At 49.4% G+C, this 17,575-nt stretch overlaps 1 protein-coding gene across 1 annotated transcript in view; it reads left to right on the forward strand.

Moving 5' to 3' along the window:
* Positions 1-494: 494 nt before the first annotated feature.
* Positions 495-17,575, forward strand: part of LOC139231758 (uncharacterized) — a 133,498-nt gene continuing 116,417 nt past the window's right edge. The window contains exon 1 of the mRNA XM_070862531.1: positions 495-621. Within this exon, the coding sequence (XP_070718632.1) occupies positions 495-621 (127 nt within the window). The remainder of the gene's footprint in view (positions 622-17,575) is intronic.

Genomic DNA, 17,575 nt, shown 5'->3' on the forward strand with positions numbered 1-17,575 from the left:
TTTACCTTCAAGCTTTCTAACCTGCATGGTTTTCTTTTTATCATAAGAGCAGGTCTTTAAAAAAAACCAGCTGGACCAGACTAGATGCGGAGAGCAATGTATACCCTCTCCACAATTACCTCTCGAAGTTCTTTATAAGGACATGCTGATTCATTTTTGAGAGCATTTCAGATTTAATTTTGTTTGTAAGTCACTGGTGGGGCTGAAAGGGTGATCTTATTCATTACAGAGGAGTCATTGTTGGGTTTTTTTTCTTCACAAAACAAGTGCTCCTGCTGCAGGCCCAGGAAATTCCTTGCTCTGCTCCCTGTTAGTTAACGGGAGCGTGCACAGGAATCTGTCACAAAGCCTCTTGATGAAGACACATCTCCGGCAGCACCAGAGCGCCGGGGCTGTAGTCCAAAGATGCGATGGAGCCTTGTCTATTTTTACACGCACAAAGAGTGCTCGCGGGGGAGAGACAAACTGCTCTGATCATTTTGTCCTTTCTCCATATGTCGCTGCTGCTGTGGAAGCTGGTGCAGCAGATACCTCTCGCAGAGGATGGCCTGGTGACATTCCAGACATACTGCAGCGCTGTGTCGTGGCTCTCCGGGCCCAGCGTGGAGACCAAGCTCCGAGGTAAGGTCCGCCGCGAGACCCCCCTGAGCAGTGTGCCAAGGACAAACGGCGTACGAGCAGCCAGCTGGTCCAGTTAAGTGCAAACGACCTTTGATCGACATCCTTTCTATTAATAGAGGCCTGCGTTCTCTGGTCTTCCGCGCTTAAAGCGTTTGGGAGAACAGCTTCATGCTGGGGCTGGGGGGTGGGGGGAGAAATCAGAAAGGGTAGAAGAAAGTGACAGACGCTGTTTACTTTCTTGTTCCAAAGTATCAGCATTTTCAAAATAGTGAGACACGAGCATGCAGGCAAAGCATCATCATCATCATAGGCAGTCCCTCGGAATCGAGGAAGACTTGTTTCCGCTCTTAAAATGAATTCTGTTACGTATGTAAACATTACCAATGTGTAAGACTTGCCACCAGGGAGCACACCTGTGGGAGACCCAAGGGTCACTTGCACACCCTGGGCAAGCAGGTATAAAAGGCAGTCTACCAGGCTGCCTCCTCACTCTGGAGTTACAATAAAGTGACCAAGGTCACAACAGTTTGAGATATACAGTCTTGTGGAGTTATTCTAAACATAACAAGTTCTTAGGTGGCTGAGCAGTCCAATATGAAAACCACCGACTCTGTCACAGGTGGGACAGATAGTCGTTGAGGGAAAGGGTGGGTGGGACTGGTTTGCCGCACGCTCCTTCCGCTGCCTGCGCTTGATTTCTGCATGCTCTCGGCGACGAGCCTCGAGGTGCTCAGCACCCTCCTGGATGCACTTCCTCCACTTAGGGTGGTCTTTGGCCAGGGACTTCCAGGTGTCAGTGGGGATGTTGCACTTTATCAAGGAGGCTTTGAGCGTGTCCTTGTAACGTTTCCTCTGCCCACCTTTGGCTCGTTTGTCGTGAAGGAGTTTCAAGTAGAGCGCTTGCTTTGGGAGTCTCGTGTCAGGTATGCGAACAATGTGGCCCGCCCAGCGGAGCTGATTAAGTGTGGTCAGTGCTTCGATGCTGGGCATGTTGGCCTGGTCGAGGACGCTAACGTTGGTGCATCTGTCCTCCCAGGCAAAGCAATAATAACAACAGGGTTGATGTGATAGTATTTAGGAGCAGGCAACCTGAGGTTGACATTGGTCCTCCTTGCTCCCGTTCAGGCAAATAACATAGATGCGTTTAACTGTAAGCTAGATAAAGACGAAGGAGAAAGGAATAGGAGGATGTGCTGATAGGATGAGATGAAGCAAGGTGGGAGAAGGTTCGTGTGGAGGATAAACTCCAGCGCAAGCCAGTTGGGCCGAATGCTCTGTTTCTGTGCTGTAACATTCCAATTTAATTCTATGTACGGTAGGGTTGGCATATCTGGTTGGACATATTCCTGGAGGTTTCTCACATGACCTCTGTAAGGGATAAGTTGTAAGAGTTGCAAATAGATGGTCAGAATTATGTATAACGTATTAAACTGTATCCTCAACCTTAGTAACATAAACAGCCGAAGTCAGCAGGTTTTGATTAGAGGTCTCTGAGGAAGAGATAAGGAAGCCAGTATTTTGGTACAGTTACTCCAGGCGACATGCAGTCTGGGGGTTAGAGGGCAAATAATGAAACAACACAATGATGGCAGGACTGACCTATCAAGAAAGACTGGATCAACTGAGCTTGTATTCACTGGAGTTCAGAAGAATGAGAGGGGACCTCATAGAAACGTTTAAAATTCTGACGGGGTTAGACAGGTTAGATGCAGGAAGAATGTTCCCAATGTTGGGGAAGTCCAGAACCAGGGGTCACAGTCTAAGGATAAGGGGTAAGCCATTTAGGACCGAGATGAGGAGGAATTTCTTCACCCAGAGAGTGGTGAACCTGTGGAATTCTCTACCACAGAAAGTTGTTGAGGCCAATTCACTAAATATATTCAAAAAGGAGTTAGATGAAGTCCTTACTACTAGGGGGATCAAGGGGTATGGTGAGAAAGCAGGAATGGGGTACTGAGGTTGCATGTTCAGCCATGAACTCATTGAATGGCGGTGCAGGCTCCAAGGGCCGAATGGCCTACTCCTGCACCTATTTTCTATGTTTCTATGATGGGAGATGGACAGTTGTATATACCACTCAGAGACAGTCAGATAAGAGTCGACAAATCAATGTAACTCGGCTGATAGCAATAGACCTATTGGTGGTTTTGTAGGAGGGCAGCTCCCCTCCAAAACCTGTATAAATTATACTTGAAAACTATTGTATTTGGAAGGTTTAGACTGAACCTTGCCGTGCATTGCTCGTAATAAAGCCGGTAAACCTGAGGTTTTGTTTGTTTACTTCCGTGGTCGTCATACAGTGGGAGCTGGGCGAGGTGTCAATTAACTCTATCAGTTAATCCGCCCCGAGGGAGAGAAGCCTCCTTTTTACCCCGACAACCTCCAAACTTCAATCGCCCTGACCAATCGGCCAAGCATCCATTAATTTGAAGTTGGAGGAAGTGCGCAGGGCGCTGCGTCATGCTACACAAATTTACCCCGAGAAGTCGCGGAAAAAAATTCCACAGCCCTTTACTTGCCGTCAAATAAATGGACGGAGTGGAAATTGTTACGCCGGGCGGAAAGCGAGGGTCCAAGACAGCAAATCCGCGGGGCCCCAAGGATGCTTAAAATAAGGTCCGATGCCATATTGACCTCGGGCAATTTTCAGGCTGCCACCTTTCGCAGCGGTAAGGCCCCCTTCTTGTGCTAATGACAAGCCCCAAGGCCTGTTTAAATTCGTCAGCACTGCGTAGAGCAGATTTTGGGGCTGTTCCTCTCGGGTTTTGGTGGGATTGCTGCTGTCTAACCGGCAGCTGATTTTTTTGTTGCTGTTACTTACATTCCTGCGGAGCCAGTAAGAGCAGGAGATATCCTCCTGTCTGCAGGGCGCTCCCGAGAGCCATTATCAGCCTACGATCACCTCTCCTCCCGGTCTTCTTTCCCGATACTTTGCTCCCCGCCCGCCCGCCCGCCCCTTCCAGGATTTACCTTAATCCCGCGGTCAACGAGGCAAGCAGGCCAAACTGGATCGGGCCACACGGGCGAACGGCCTCTGGAGGCGCAACAGCCTTCTGCAGCTTGCCCCGATTATTTAAATGAGGGCTGAGGCCTAGTCTCTGAGCCTCGGGCCTCCCGAGTGCGCCACTGGTCAGCACACACCACTTCGGCCACTCTTACAAAAGAAGGTGACCAGCTTGACTTAAGTGTAGTGTGCAACAGAGGGGCACGTTATACCATGTCAGCTGTGGCTCAGTGGATAGCACTCTTGCCTCTGAGGCAGCAGGTTGTGGGTTCAAGTCCCACTTCAGGAACTTGAGCACATAAATCTTGGCTGACACTCCAGTGCAGTGCTGAGGGGCTGCTGCACTGTTGCTCAGATGAGATGTTAAATCAAGTCCCTCAGGTGGATGTAAAAGATCCCATGGCACTATTTCGAAGAAGAGCAGGGGAGTTATCCCTGGTGTCCTGGCCAATATTTATCCCTCAATCAACAGAAAATAACAGATTATCTGATCATTATCACATTGCTATTTGTGGGAGCTTGCTGTGCGCAAATTGGCTGCTGCGTTTTTCACATTACAACAGTGACCACACTCCAAAAGTACTTCATTGGCTGTAAAGTGCTTTGAGACATCCGACAGTCGTGATAGGCGTTATATAAATGCAAGTCTTTCTTTTTCTTTTTTTCATGGTAACAGACATCTCAAAGTTTTCCTGTCATATAAGTTAATACAAAAATAGATACAGTGAATTCTGTTTACACGCCATCGTGCAGTTAGACGCTGCAATCCGTCAGCAGAAACATTTGTGGCTTTGTCAACAATCGCAGGCCCCCCCATAGAATAAGAATGAGGTGTGTGATATAGCACACCCTCTCTTCAAAACATTTCATGGGGCCGCTATTCAGCATATCGGAGAAGGGTCCGAGACTTGAGCACATACTCCAATGCAGTGCTGAGGGAGTGCTGCACAGTGGGAGGTGCTGCCTTTCGGCTGAGCCATTAAACCAGGACCCCGTCTACCCTCTCAGGTTAGAACCATAGAATTATAGAAAGGTCACAGCATGAAAGAAGGCCATTTGGCCCATCAAGCCAGTGCCGGTTAGATGTAAAAGATCCCATGGCACTGTTTCTCAGAAGAGCAGAGGAGGTCTCCCTGGTGTTCCAGCCAATATTTATTCCTCAACCAACACCACTACAACAGATAATCTGATAGTCTATCCCATTGCTGTTTGTGGGGATCGTGCTGTGTGTAAATTGGCTGCCATATTTCCTATATTTGAAATAACTACACTTTAAAAGCACTTCGTTGGCTGTAAAGCGCTTTGGGACGTCCCGAGGTTGTGAAAGGCGCTATATAAATGCAAGTTCTTTCTTCTCTTTCTAAAGATATGTCAGCTGCCGTACCAAGGAGAGCATTTAATCATCATTATTGAGCGTCCTTAAATGACAGTCCAATGAAAACATCCCATCAAAACTGTCTGGAAGATAAAAGCAGTTAGTTGTGCAATGTTTATCAATCACGGGAGAAGCCAATGAAGAGCACATACGTGGTTCAGCATCATGTCTAAATGCTGGTATTTTATGGGCTGTTTTTACAATGTGGACATTGTGTGGAGCGTCTGCCAGAATAAAGCTGCAAATCGAATGAATAGCAAGCGAGACTGCTGAAATGTTTCACGAGTCTATTTTGGCCGAAGAGATCCTTAAACTCTCGAAACAGCTGACACCTCAATGTCCAAAAGATCAGCGGCCTGTAAAATTCATTCTAAAATGACAGCTTCTTTACAGGGAGACCCTCTGGTGCATTATTTATTTGTCCCCTTTTAAACAAGAAACACTCCATACGTTACAACTGATTTTGTTTGTTGCCGGTTCCATTGTTTTGTGCAAGACGACTTTGTGCTGGCACATAGAAACATAGAAAATAGGAGCTGTAGTAGGCCATTCGGCCCTTCGAGTCTGCACCGCCATTCAATATGATCATGGCTGATCCTCTACCTCAACACCATATTCCTGCTTTGTACGGATGATAGTTTGATCCAGACTGCAGGCTATATTACAGATTATACAATACTTGAAGGACCATACAGTTGTAATATAGGAAAACGCAGTGGCCAATTTGAACCCAGCAAGGCCCCATGAACAACAATCAGGTGAATGCCCAGATAATCTGTTTTAGATGTTGCTTAAGTGTTAAACAAGCAATTAAGAAAGCAAATGGTATGTTGGCCTTTATTGCAAGAGGATTTTAGCACAAGAGTGCAATTATATAGGACCCTGGTGAGATCACACCTGGAGTATTGTGTGCAGTTTTTGTCTCCTTATCAAGGAAGGATATATTTGCCATAGAGGGAGTGCAACGAAGGATCACAAGACTAATTCCTGGAATGGAGGGGTATTGTCCTATGAGGAGAGATTGAGTAGACAATGCCTATATTTTATGGCTGTCGTGGTGGCAGATTCTAGGGAGCTCCCCTGCTAATTAACTCCCATCCTCTACCATCAGTAACTTTCAAACCTCAACCTCCCCCCACTGTCTTAACTTCCCCTAGACCCAATAGACCCTAATAGGGGGTCTTAAACACTTAAACCCTTACTTTAAACCCAACCCCATAAGTTCAGGCCTACCTCAGGCTTCCCACCACACCAACCATCGGCAATCGGGACTCCTGCGGCGAAGACCGGGGCCTCCTGCAGCGACGACCTGGACCTAGCGATCGCCCCCACCCCCCCACCCCAGCGCCAATCGGAAGACGTCCAACACAGCAGATGGGCCTCTTCTCCCTGGCGACGCGACAACTGGAGCTCTCCTGTCCCACTGGTGACCTGGCCTCTTCTCCTCTCCAACATGTGGTGAACATCATGGCTATGACCCCCCTGACCTCCCACTCTGAACGCCAGTAGGCCACTGCCCTCCCAATGCGTGCCTCCAACCAAGCCTCGGACCATCTACCATCAAGAGCGCTACCCAGCACCGAACCTGTGGCCAACATCTTGCCGTAGGCAACTAGGCCCATACAGCAGAGTCTGGTTTCCAGTTGTCTTGGATCCCTTTGCCACTGGACCAAGACCTTGCTCAACTAAGCCCATGTGGTGGCCGGTGTGCAACGACCACCCCACGTTAAAAGAACTCACACACAGGCATCTTCCACTCCTCTAACATGAAGTTCGGGACCTGGAACGTCAGGACCCATCATGGACAACTCCAACTGCGACAGGCCGGAATGCCGCACCACCATAGTTGCCCGGGAGTTTAGACGCTTTGATATCGACATCGTCACCCTAAGCAAGACCCGGCGGGCAGGGGAAGGCCAGCTCAAGGAACAAAGTGGAGGTTACACCTTTTTCTGGAAAGGGAAACCAGAGGAAGAACGCCGCCTTCACGGAATCGGCTTCGCCATCAAAAATGAGCTGGTCGACCGCCTCAGAGACTCCTCCTATGGGGTTAATGAAAGCCTCATGACTCTCCGACTCATCCTATCCCGGGATCAATGCACCACAGTCATGAGTGCTTACGCCCCAACACTCGATGCAACAGATGAGATTAAAGAGGGTTTTTACTCCAGCCTCGAAAAATCCCTGTCCCTCATCCCCGCAGATGACAAACTGATCCTCCTTGGTGACTTCAACGCCAGAGTCGGTAAGGACACAGCCCTTGGGGAGGCGTGATTGGCAAAGAGGGGGTAGGGAAAGCCAACTCCAGCGGTACCCTACTCCTGACAAAATGTCTAGAACGTGAACTTCTCATCACCAACACCTTGTTCCGCCAGAGGGACAAATACAAGGTATTGTGGCAACTCCCTCGCTCCAAACACTAGCACCTGCTCGATTATGTCATCGTCCGAGCCAGGGATCGCAAGGATGTGCGCATCACCCGCGCCATGACAGGAGCTGATGGCTGCTGTACACACCAACGCCTAATCTGATCCATCATCGACATCAACATAGCCCCAAAGTGGAGGGGTCAGCAGAAGCAGTGCCGCAAAAAAGTAAATGCTGGGGCACTTAAGGACCCAGCTAAGAGAGCCCTATACAGTCAGCGCCTCACAGCTAACCTGGTGTGCCTTGACGACTCTGAGATGCAGAATGCCCACAGTGCTTGGTCTGCCCTCCAGGCCTCCATAACCAGTACTTGCAAAGAGACGCTCGGTCACTCAACCAGGAAACACCAGGACTGGTTTGATGAGAATGATCAGGAGATCCAAGAGCTAATAGATCGCAAACACAGGGCATTTCTGAGCATTAAACAACAACCCAACTCTGGAGGAGCAAAGCAGCATTATAGATGCCTCAAGGCAGAGGTCCAACAAAAAACCCGGGACCTAAAGAACAGGTGGTGAATGGAGAAAGCGCAGGAGATACAGCAGCTGGCCAACAGCCATGATGTGCGAGGATTCTTCATCGCAGTCAAGGCCACTACGGTCCAAACACCCAAGGCCCCACCCCACTGCTTGCCAAGAACGGGGAAACACTCATCAAGGACATCAAGGCAGTCAGGGCCCGCTGGAAGGAGCACTTCGAAGATCTCCTCAATTGAGACTCTGCCTTTGAGCCGAGTGTTCTCGACTCCATCCCACAGCATGCGACCCACCACCACCTCGGCAAAACCCCAACACTGCACGAGGTAGAAAAAGCCATAAGACAGCTAAAAAACAAGGCTACAGGAGCAGATGGAATCCCCACTGAGGCACTGAAGTATGGCGGAGAGGCACTGTTGACGCGAATACATGACCTCATTTCTCTCATCTGGAGGGAGGAGAGCATGCCGGGAGATGTCAGAGATGCAGTGATCGTGACCATCTTTAAAAAAGGGAGAAAAAATGTCCCTCTGCAGCAACTACAGAGGAATCTCCCTGCTATCAGCCACTTGGAAAGTCGTCGCTAGAGTCCTCATCAACCATCTTCTCCCTGTGGCCGAGGAGCTCCTCCCGGAGTCACAGTGCGGATTTTGTCCCCTACGGGACACAACGGACATGATTTTTGCAGCATGACAGCTGCAGGAAAAATGCAGGGAACACTGCCAGCCCTTATACATGGCCTTCTTCAACCTTACAAAGGCCTTTGACACTGTCAACCACGAGGTCTATGGAGCGTCCTCCTCCGTTTCGGATGCCCCCAAAAGTTCGTCACCATCCTCCGCCTGCTCCACGACGACATGCAAGCCGTGATCCTTACCAATGGGTCCATCACAGACCCAACCTACATCCGGACCAGTGTCAAACAGGGCTGCGTCATCGCCCCAAGCCTCTTCTCAATCTTCCTTGCTGCCATGCTCCACCTCACAGTCAACAAGCTCCCCGCTGGAGTGGAACTAAACTACAGAACCAGTGGGAACCTGTTCAACCTTCACCGTCTCCAGGCCAGGTCCAAGACCACCCCAACCTCTGTTGTCGAGCTATAGTACACGGATGACACTTGCATCTGTGCACACACAGCGGCAGAACTCCAGGACATAGTCGACGTATTTACTGAGGCATACGAAAGCATGGGCCTTACGCTAAACATCAGTAAGACAAAGGTCCTCCACCAGCCTGTCCTCGCCGCACAGCACTGTCCCCCAGTCAAGATTCACAGCGTGGCCCTGGACAACGTGGACCATTTCCCATACCTCAGGAGCCTCTTAGCAACAAGAGCAGGCATTGACGACGGGATTCAACACTGCCTCCAGTGTGCCAGTGCAGCCTTTGGCCGCCTGAGGAAAACAGTGTTCGAAGACCAGGCGCTCAAAACTGCCACCAAGCTCATGGTCTACAGGGCTGTAGTGATAACCGCCTTCCTGTATGGCTCAGAGACATGGACCATGTACAGTAGATATGTCAAGTCGCTGGAGAAATACCACCAATGATGTCTCCACAAGATCCTATAAATCCCCTGGGAGGACAGACGCACCAACATTAGCGTCCTCGTCCAGGCCAACATCCTCAGCATTGAAGCACTGACCACACTTGATCAGCTCCACTAGGCAGGCAACATAGTCCGCATGCCAGACACGAGACTCCCAAAGCAAACGCTCTACTCGGAACTCCTTCACAGCAAATGAGCCAAAGGTGGGCAGATGAAATGTTACAAGGACACCCTCAAAGCCTCCCTGATAAAGTGCAACATCCCCACTGACATCTGGGAGTCCCTGGCCAAAGACCGCCCTAAGTGGAGGAAGTGCATTCGGGAGGGCGCTGAGCACCTTGAGTATCATCACCGAGAGCATGCAGAAATCAAGCGCAGGCAGCGGAAGGAGCGTGCGGCAAACCAGTCTCACTCAACCCTTCCCTCAACAACTACCTGCCCCACCTATGACAGGGACTGTAGTTCTTGTATTGGACTGTTCAGCCACCTAAGGACTCATTTTAAGAGTGGAAGCAAGTCTTCCTCGATTCCGAGGGACTGCCTATGATGATGATGATCTCTAAAGTTTAAAAGAATGAGAGGTGATCTTGTTTAAACAGACAAAATGCTTACAGGGCTTGGCAGGGTAGATGCAGGGAGGATGTTTTCCCTGGCTGGGAAGTCTCAGAATAAGGGGTCAGCCACTTAGGACTAAGATGAGGAGAAATTTCTTCACTCAAAGGGTGGTGAATATTTGGAATTCTCCACCTCAGAGGGCTGTGGCTGCTCAGTTGTTGAGTATTCATGACAGAGATCTTTTTGAATATTAAGGGAATCAAGGGATATGGGGCAGTTCAAGAAAGTGGAGTTGGGCTGGAAGATCAGCCATGATCTTATTGAATGGCGGAGCAGGCTCGAGGAGCCAAATGGCCGACTCCTGCTCCTAATTCTCATGTTCTTATGTTCTAAACATTAGCTAGGACACTGGGATAACTCACCTGCTCTTCTTTGAATAGTGCCATGGGATCTTTTACGTCCACCTGAGAGGTAGTCGGGGATTCAGTTATATCCCACAGCTGCTTTCCTCTTATCCTCTATTTATGGATGGCAGGACTGTCGTATGAGGAGAGATTGGGTCGTCTAGGCCTGTATTCACTAGAGTTTAGAAGAATGAGAGGGGATCTCATTGAAACGTATAAAATTCTGACGGGGTTGGACCGACTGGATGCGGGGAGGATGTTTCCCCGGGCTGGGAAGTCTAGAACAAGGGGTCACAGTCTCAGGATACGGGGTAGGAAATTTAGGACCGAGATGAGGAGAAACTTTTTCACTCAGAGGGTGGTGAACCTGTGGAATTCTCTACCACAGAAAGCTGTGGGAGGCCAAGTCACTGACTTTATTTAAGAGGGAGATGGATATATTTCTAGAAACAAAAGACATCAAGGGGTATGGGGAAAAAGCGGGAATATGGTGTTGAGATAGAGGATCAGCCATGATCATATTGAATGGCGGTGCAGGCTCGAAGGGCTGAATGGCCTACTACTGCTCCTATTTTCTATGTTTCTATGTTATACAACGCGACTTCCCAGACTGCTGTGCTATTATGGGATTGTTGTTGCGTTTTTGAAGTTGTGCCCATTCCGTCAAGTACCCACTGGGCTATCCTGTGTTGCACTAGCAGCTGTCAACTAGCGCTGCTTGCAACAGAGCAGAGGCCTTTTGTATTGACAGGCTTTGTGAATAAGTTGCAGAATGTTTTATTTATTTGCTCCCTCCAGATTTGCCTGTATTTTCAGCCATGACTCAGTGGGTACACTTCTGCCTCTGAGCCAGAAGGTCGTGGATTCAAGTCTCACTCCAGAGGCATAAGCCTCAAAGTGACTACACTTCAAAAGTACTTCATTGGTTGTAAAACGACATACTCCAGTCTGGCACTTCAGCACGGTGCTGTGGGAGTGTTGCACTGTCGGAGGTGCCATTTTTCAGATGAGACGTTAAATCTCAGGTGGATGTAAAAGATCCCATGGCACAATTTGAAGAAGAGCAAGGGAATTATCAGAATGCCCTGCCAACATTTATCCCCCAACCAACAGCCAAAACAGATTATCTGGTCATTTATACAGGCTGCTCGTGGGACCTTGCTGTGGGCAAATTGGCTGCCGTGTTTCCCACATTACAACAGTGACTACTCTTCAAAAGTACTTCATTGGCTGTAAAACATCCTGAGGTTGTGAAAGCTGTTCTATAAATACAAGTTTTTCTTTTATTTTTGCATCTGCTCAGGCTGTGCAGCCATCCTGGGTGAGGGGCCAGCCAGACAACCAGCTCCTAATTCTCTCCTGATGCTAATCTCTCCAGGGCGATAGATTAGGAGCAGGAGGAGACAACTCACAGAGTGGCGTCTCTGTGTGGAACACTGATTCTCGATTTTGTGCTTTCCCCTGAGGTCAGAAGCATGTCTCAGCTTTTGAATTTGATGCAAGAGATTCTGCGCTATCTATTTCCCAGTCGACCACAAGAAAGCACATTCTGACATTTCTTTTCAACACTGACAGTTTGTGTTTGATGTAGGAAAAGTGTGTCTGAGAATTATTATATAACTATCTCAGGCGGTCCAATTCCCCTGACCTTTGACCCCCGCACCACCCCCCCCCCCCCCCCCCACCTCCCTGAGGAATGCTTATTTGCGGTGCACAAGATTAGGAAGAGGGATGGAGATTTGTTACCTTGGCCAGCTTTACAACCCTGATAAAGTGCAACATCCCCACTGACACCTGGGAGTCCCTGGCCAAAGACCGCCCTAAGTTGAGGAAGTGCATCCGGGAGGGCGGCGAGCACCTCGAGTCTCGTCGCCGAGAGCATGCAGAAATCAAGGGCAGGCAGCGGAAAGAGCGTGCGGCAAACCAGTCCCACCCACCCTTTCCCTCAACCACTGTCTGTCCCACCTGTGACAGGGACTGTGGCTCTCGTATTGGACTGTTCAACCACCTAAGGTCTCATTTTTAGAGTGGAAGCAAATCTTTCTCGATTCCGAGGGACTGCTTATGATGATGATGATGATGATTGCATCAAGATTTCTGGGGCATTCCCGAGAAGGGGAAAGCCATAGGTAAGGGCCTGCATCTGGCATGAGCACGGGCCCAAATTTCTGCCTCCTGCCTCAATTTCCTGGTCCTACAACATGGGCGTGGACCCCAGATTGGGGCTCGCCACAAAGCAGCTGGCATTCAGGGTTTGTGCCAGTACTCTCCTCGGCTCTGAATGTCTGAGGGGACCTGCTACAAGCTGTAATGTATTTGCTTCTTTGCTTAAGAAGTCATAGCAATACATTGCTATTTAGAACTAGTTGATTTATTAGCAAAAGGCTTAACAATCACACTACACATTTTACCAGTCCATCCACCAGGCTCATAGCCACCTGCCTCATTGTGGATCTCCTGAACACAACTGGCTGGGGTTTTATTGAGTCTTGTGAACATCCCATGACTGGCCCAGCCACTCCCAACTCAACAGCTCTACAACTACTTTGGTAGAAACTTTAAGTCAAGTGCCCCGCCTTTGGCACTAGGACCCACAAATTAACAATTTAAAACTGTAACGAAAACTTTTAATCAAATTAGAATTTGGTTGCCGGGGGTGATGATGCAATCCAATCCCTCTGGCGCCCACCTCTCGCGGAAGGCCAGGAGCATATCGGTGGACACCGCGTGCTCCATCTCCAGGGACACCCTGAATCGAATGTAACCGCAGAAGAGGACAGGCAGTCGGGCTGAATGACCTCCTCGATCGCCCGCAGCTTGGACCGGTTAATGGCCACCTTGGCCATGCCCAGGAGCAGTCCTTTGAGGAAGCCTTCCGACCTGCCCGCTCCCCTCCGCACAGGATGCCAGAAGATCAGGAGTCAACAGCTCTACAACTATTTTTGTTGTATCTGTAAACAAGTGCCCCCTGGTTAAAGGGGGAGGGGGGGGTCACACTCCAAAATCTTTCAATCAAGTGCCCCCTTGTGTTTTTTTTGGGGGGGCACCAAAAACACAAATTATACAAGTGCCCCCTGGCTAAAAGGGAGGGGGGGCACTAAAACCGACAACCTTAAACAAATTAAACTTTAGACACGTGGTTCAAATTAAAATTTGTTTGCCGGGGGTGATGACACACTCCAGTCCCTCCGGCAACAGCTCTACAACTATTTTAGTTATATCACTAATCAAGTGCCCCCCTGATTAAAGGGGGGGGGAGGGAGGCACACTCCAAAAACTTTTCAAGTGCCCCCGCTTGTTTTTTTTTTGAGGGCACTAGGAACACAAATTATACAAGTGCCCCCTGGATAAAGGTGGGGAGGGGGGCACTAAAACCGACAACTTAAACAAATTAAACTTTAGACATTATAATCAAAATAAAATTTGGTTGCCGGGGATGATGATGCACTCCAGTCCCTCCGGTGCCCACCTCTCGCGGAAGGCTGCGAGCGTACTGGTGGACACCGCGTGCTCCATCTCCAGGGACACTCTGGCTCGGATGTATCCGCGGAAGAGAGACAGGCAGGCGGGCTGAATGATCCCCTCGACCTCCCGCTACCTGGACTGGCTGATGGCCCCCTTGGCCATGCCCAGGAGCAGTCCTACGAGGAGGCCTTCCGACCTGCCCACTCTCCTCCATACAGAGTGCCCAAAGATCAAGAGTGAAGTGCAACCAGAATTTGAGGAGCAGCCCCTTCAAATATTGAAAGAAGGGCTGCAACCTCGCACATTCCACATACACATGGAACACGGACTCTTCCAGACCGCAAAAATTGCAGGCGGCCTGGGAGCCCGTGAACCAACTTAAAAACTTATTGTGTGGGACTGCTCCATGCAACCCCCTCCAGGCCAAGTCCCCAATAAATAGAGGGAGGACTCCTGCATAGAGTGAACTCCATTGGGGACCCCCACCTCCTCCAGATGGCAAGATGGTGCGCCATGGCGTGTCCGAACGGAAGACGAGGATGGCAACGTGGATGGTGTGCCAGAGCAGCCCGTACAGGAATCCCCTCCGCGAAGAACTGAAAGGCACGGAGGGAATTTCCCGGAGGAGGCACAAGTTGTGAGGCATCAACAGCTCTACAACTATTTTTGTTGTATCTGTAAACAAGTGCCCACTCCAAAAACTTTCAATCAAGTGCCCCCTTGTTTTTTTTTGTTTTTTATTTTTTTTTGAGGGCACCAAAAATACAAATTATGCAAGTCCCCCCTGGCTAAAAGTCGGGGGTGGGTGGGGGGGGGGGTACTAAAACCGGCAAACTTAAACAAATTAAACTTTAGGCACCTGATTCATATTAAAATTTGGTTGCCGGGGGTGATGAAGCACTCCAGTCCCTCTGGCAACAGCTCTACAACTCTTTTTGGTTGAAGACAATTAAAGAATTAAATCAAGTGCCCCCTGATTAAAGGGGGAGGACACCCCAAAAACTTGCAAACAAGTGCCCCCTTGTTTTTTTTGTTTTTTGGGGGGGTTTTTTGGGGCACTAAAAGCACAAATTATACAAGTGTCCCCTGGATAAAAGGGGGGGCACAAAACCCGGCAAAAAACTTTAAACATTTAAAATCAAATTAAAATTTGGTTTTCGGGGGTGACGATGCACTCCAGTCCCTCCGGCGCCCACCTCTCGCGGAAGGCCGTGAGCGTACCGGTGGACACCGCGTGCTCCATCTCCAGGGACACCCTGGCCCGGATGTACGCACAGAAGAGAGGCAGGCCGTCAGGCTGAACGACCCCCTCGACCGCCCGCTGCCTGGACCGGCTGATGGCCCCCTTGGCCGTGCCCAGGAGCAGTCCTACGAGGAGGCCCTCGGACCTGCCCACTCCCCTCCGCACAGGGTGCCCAAAGATCAGGAGTGTGGGACTGAAGTGCAACCAGAATTTGAGGAGCAGCCCCTTCAAATGATGGAACAGGGGCTGCAACCTCACACATTCCATAAAAACATGGAACACGGACTCCTCCAGACCGCAGAAATTGCAGGGGGCCTGGGAGCCCGTGAACCAACTTAAAAATTTATTGTACGGGACTGCTCCGTGCACTACCCTCCAGGCCAAGTCCCCAATAAATAGTGGGAGGACTCCCGCGTAGAGTGCACTCCATCGGGGACCCCCGCCTCCTCCGGACGGCAAGATGGTGCGCCATGGCGAGTCCGGACGGCAGATGAGGATGGCAACGTGGAGAGTGTGCGGGAGCAGCCTGTGCAGGAATCCCCTCCGCGCAGAACTGAAAGGCATAGAGGGGATTCAAGTTGTGAGGTGTCAACAGCTCTACAACTATTTATGTTGTATCTGTAAACAAGTGCCCCCTGGTTAAAGGGGGGGTCACACTCCAAAAACTTTCAATCAAGTGCCCCCTTGTTTTTTTGTGGTTTTTTTTGAGGGCACCAAAAACACAAATTATATAAGTGCCCCCTGGCTAAAAGGAGGGGGGGCACTAAAACTGGCAAATTAATGAAATTAAATTTTAGACATTTAAAATCAAATAAAAATGTGTTTGCCGGGCGTGATGGTGCACTCCAGTCCCTCCGGCAACAGCTCTACAATTCTTTCCATTGGAAACAAAATTAACCAGTTAAGTCAAGTGCCCCCCAATACTGGGGGACACTCCAAACATTTTTCAAGGCCCTTTTTGTTTTTTTTTTGTATTTTTGTAGTTTTTTTGTAGTTTTTTTTTGGGCACTAAAACCATAATTTACAAGTGCCCCCTATAAAAGGGGAGGGGGACACTAAAACCCGGCAATAAAAACAAATTAAACTTTAAAACATATAAAATCAAATTAAAATTTGTTTGCCGGGGGTGATGATGCACTCCAGTCCCTCTGGCAACAGCTCTACAACTCTTTTGGGGGGGGGGAACCAAATAAACATTAGATCAAGTGCCCCCCCCTCCGATCTGGGGGACACTCCAGACACTTTTAACTGCCCTCTTTTTTCATATTTTTTTTGTTTTTTTGGGTTTTTTTGTGTTTTTTAAAAAAAAAATTGGGGGGCATTAAAATTATATATTTTACAAGTGCCCCCTATAAAAGGGGAGGGGGAACACTAAAAACCCAGCAATTAAAACAAATTAAACTTTAAAACACGTAAAATCAAATTAAAATTTGGTTGCCGGGGGTGATAATGCACTCCAGTCCCTCCGGCCCCCACCTCTCGCGGAAGGCCACGAGCGTACCGGTGGACACCGCGTACTCCATCTCAAGGGACATCCTGGCCCGGATGTAAGCACGGAAGAGAGGCAGGCAGTCAGGTTGAACGACCCCCTCGACCGCCCGCTGCCTGGACCGGCTGATGGCACCCTTGGCCGTGCCCAGGAGCAGTCCTACGAGGATGCCCTCGGACCTACCCGCTCCCCTCCGCACAGGGTGCCCAAAGATCAGGAGTGTGGGACTGAAGTGCAACCAGAAATTGAGGAGCAGCCCCTTTAAATAATGAAACAGGGGCTGCAACCTTGTGCATTCGATAAAAACATGGAACACGGACTCTTATTGCACGGGACACCTCCAGGCCAAGTCACCAATAAATAAGAGGAGGACACTGTCTTACTGTCTACTTGAGGATAAAATGATCCTCTGATCACTTTGGTTGTAAGCAGTTCAACAGCTCTACAAACCTGTGAGCATACTCACAGGTGCATACATTACCCAAGGCAAAGAGCTGCGCCGGAAACAAGTTCAAAGTATTTTTGCTGCTTCTACCAGATCCTCGGGCCTCCCAGACCAGCCAGCCGGCCCCAGGCTAGCGGCCAGGCCTCTCAGGCCTCTCAGACCTGCACTACATCTGTTTTCCGCCCTGTTTCTGGTGTGGGGCCCAGTCAGAAATCCAGCCTGCTCTGAGGGTGCTCCTGGGCCTTGTCAGTGTGCTCGGACATTAATATTGGACACAGCACGGCCTGGACAGGTGTAGCACATTTCAGGTGCGCTTCTCCTGGCCAGGAGCAGGATAGAGGGAGTCAAGGAAAATCGGCTCCTAACTGACTTGCTTTTCGTTACGTTCCTTTACCCAGTTTAATAGTTCCAATAACACTCTTGAATCAGTAATTTCTGTACAATATGTTCAGGAAATAATAAAACAATTGTACATATATATGATAATTGCCTGTCCCAACAGAATGAATTGTTAATCACTTTTGA

The sequence above is a fragment of the Pristiophorus japonicus genome, chromosome 2 (assembly GCF_044704955.1).
Source record: "Pristiophorus japonicus isolate sPriJap1 chromosome 2, sPriJap1.hap1, whole genome shotgun sequence".
Lineage (NCBI taxonomy): Eukaryota > Metazoa > Chordata > Chondrichthyes > Pristiophoridae > Pristiophorus > Pristiophorus japonicus.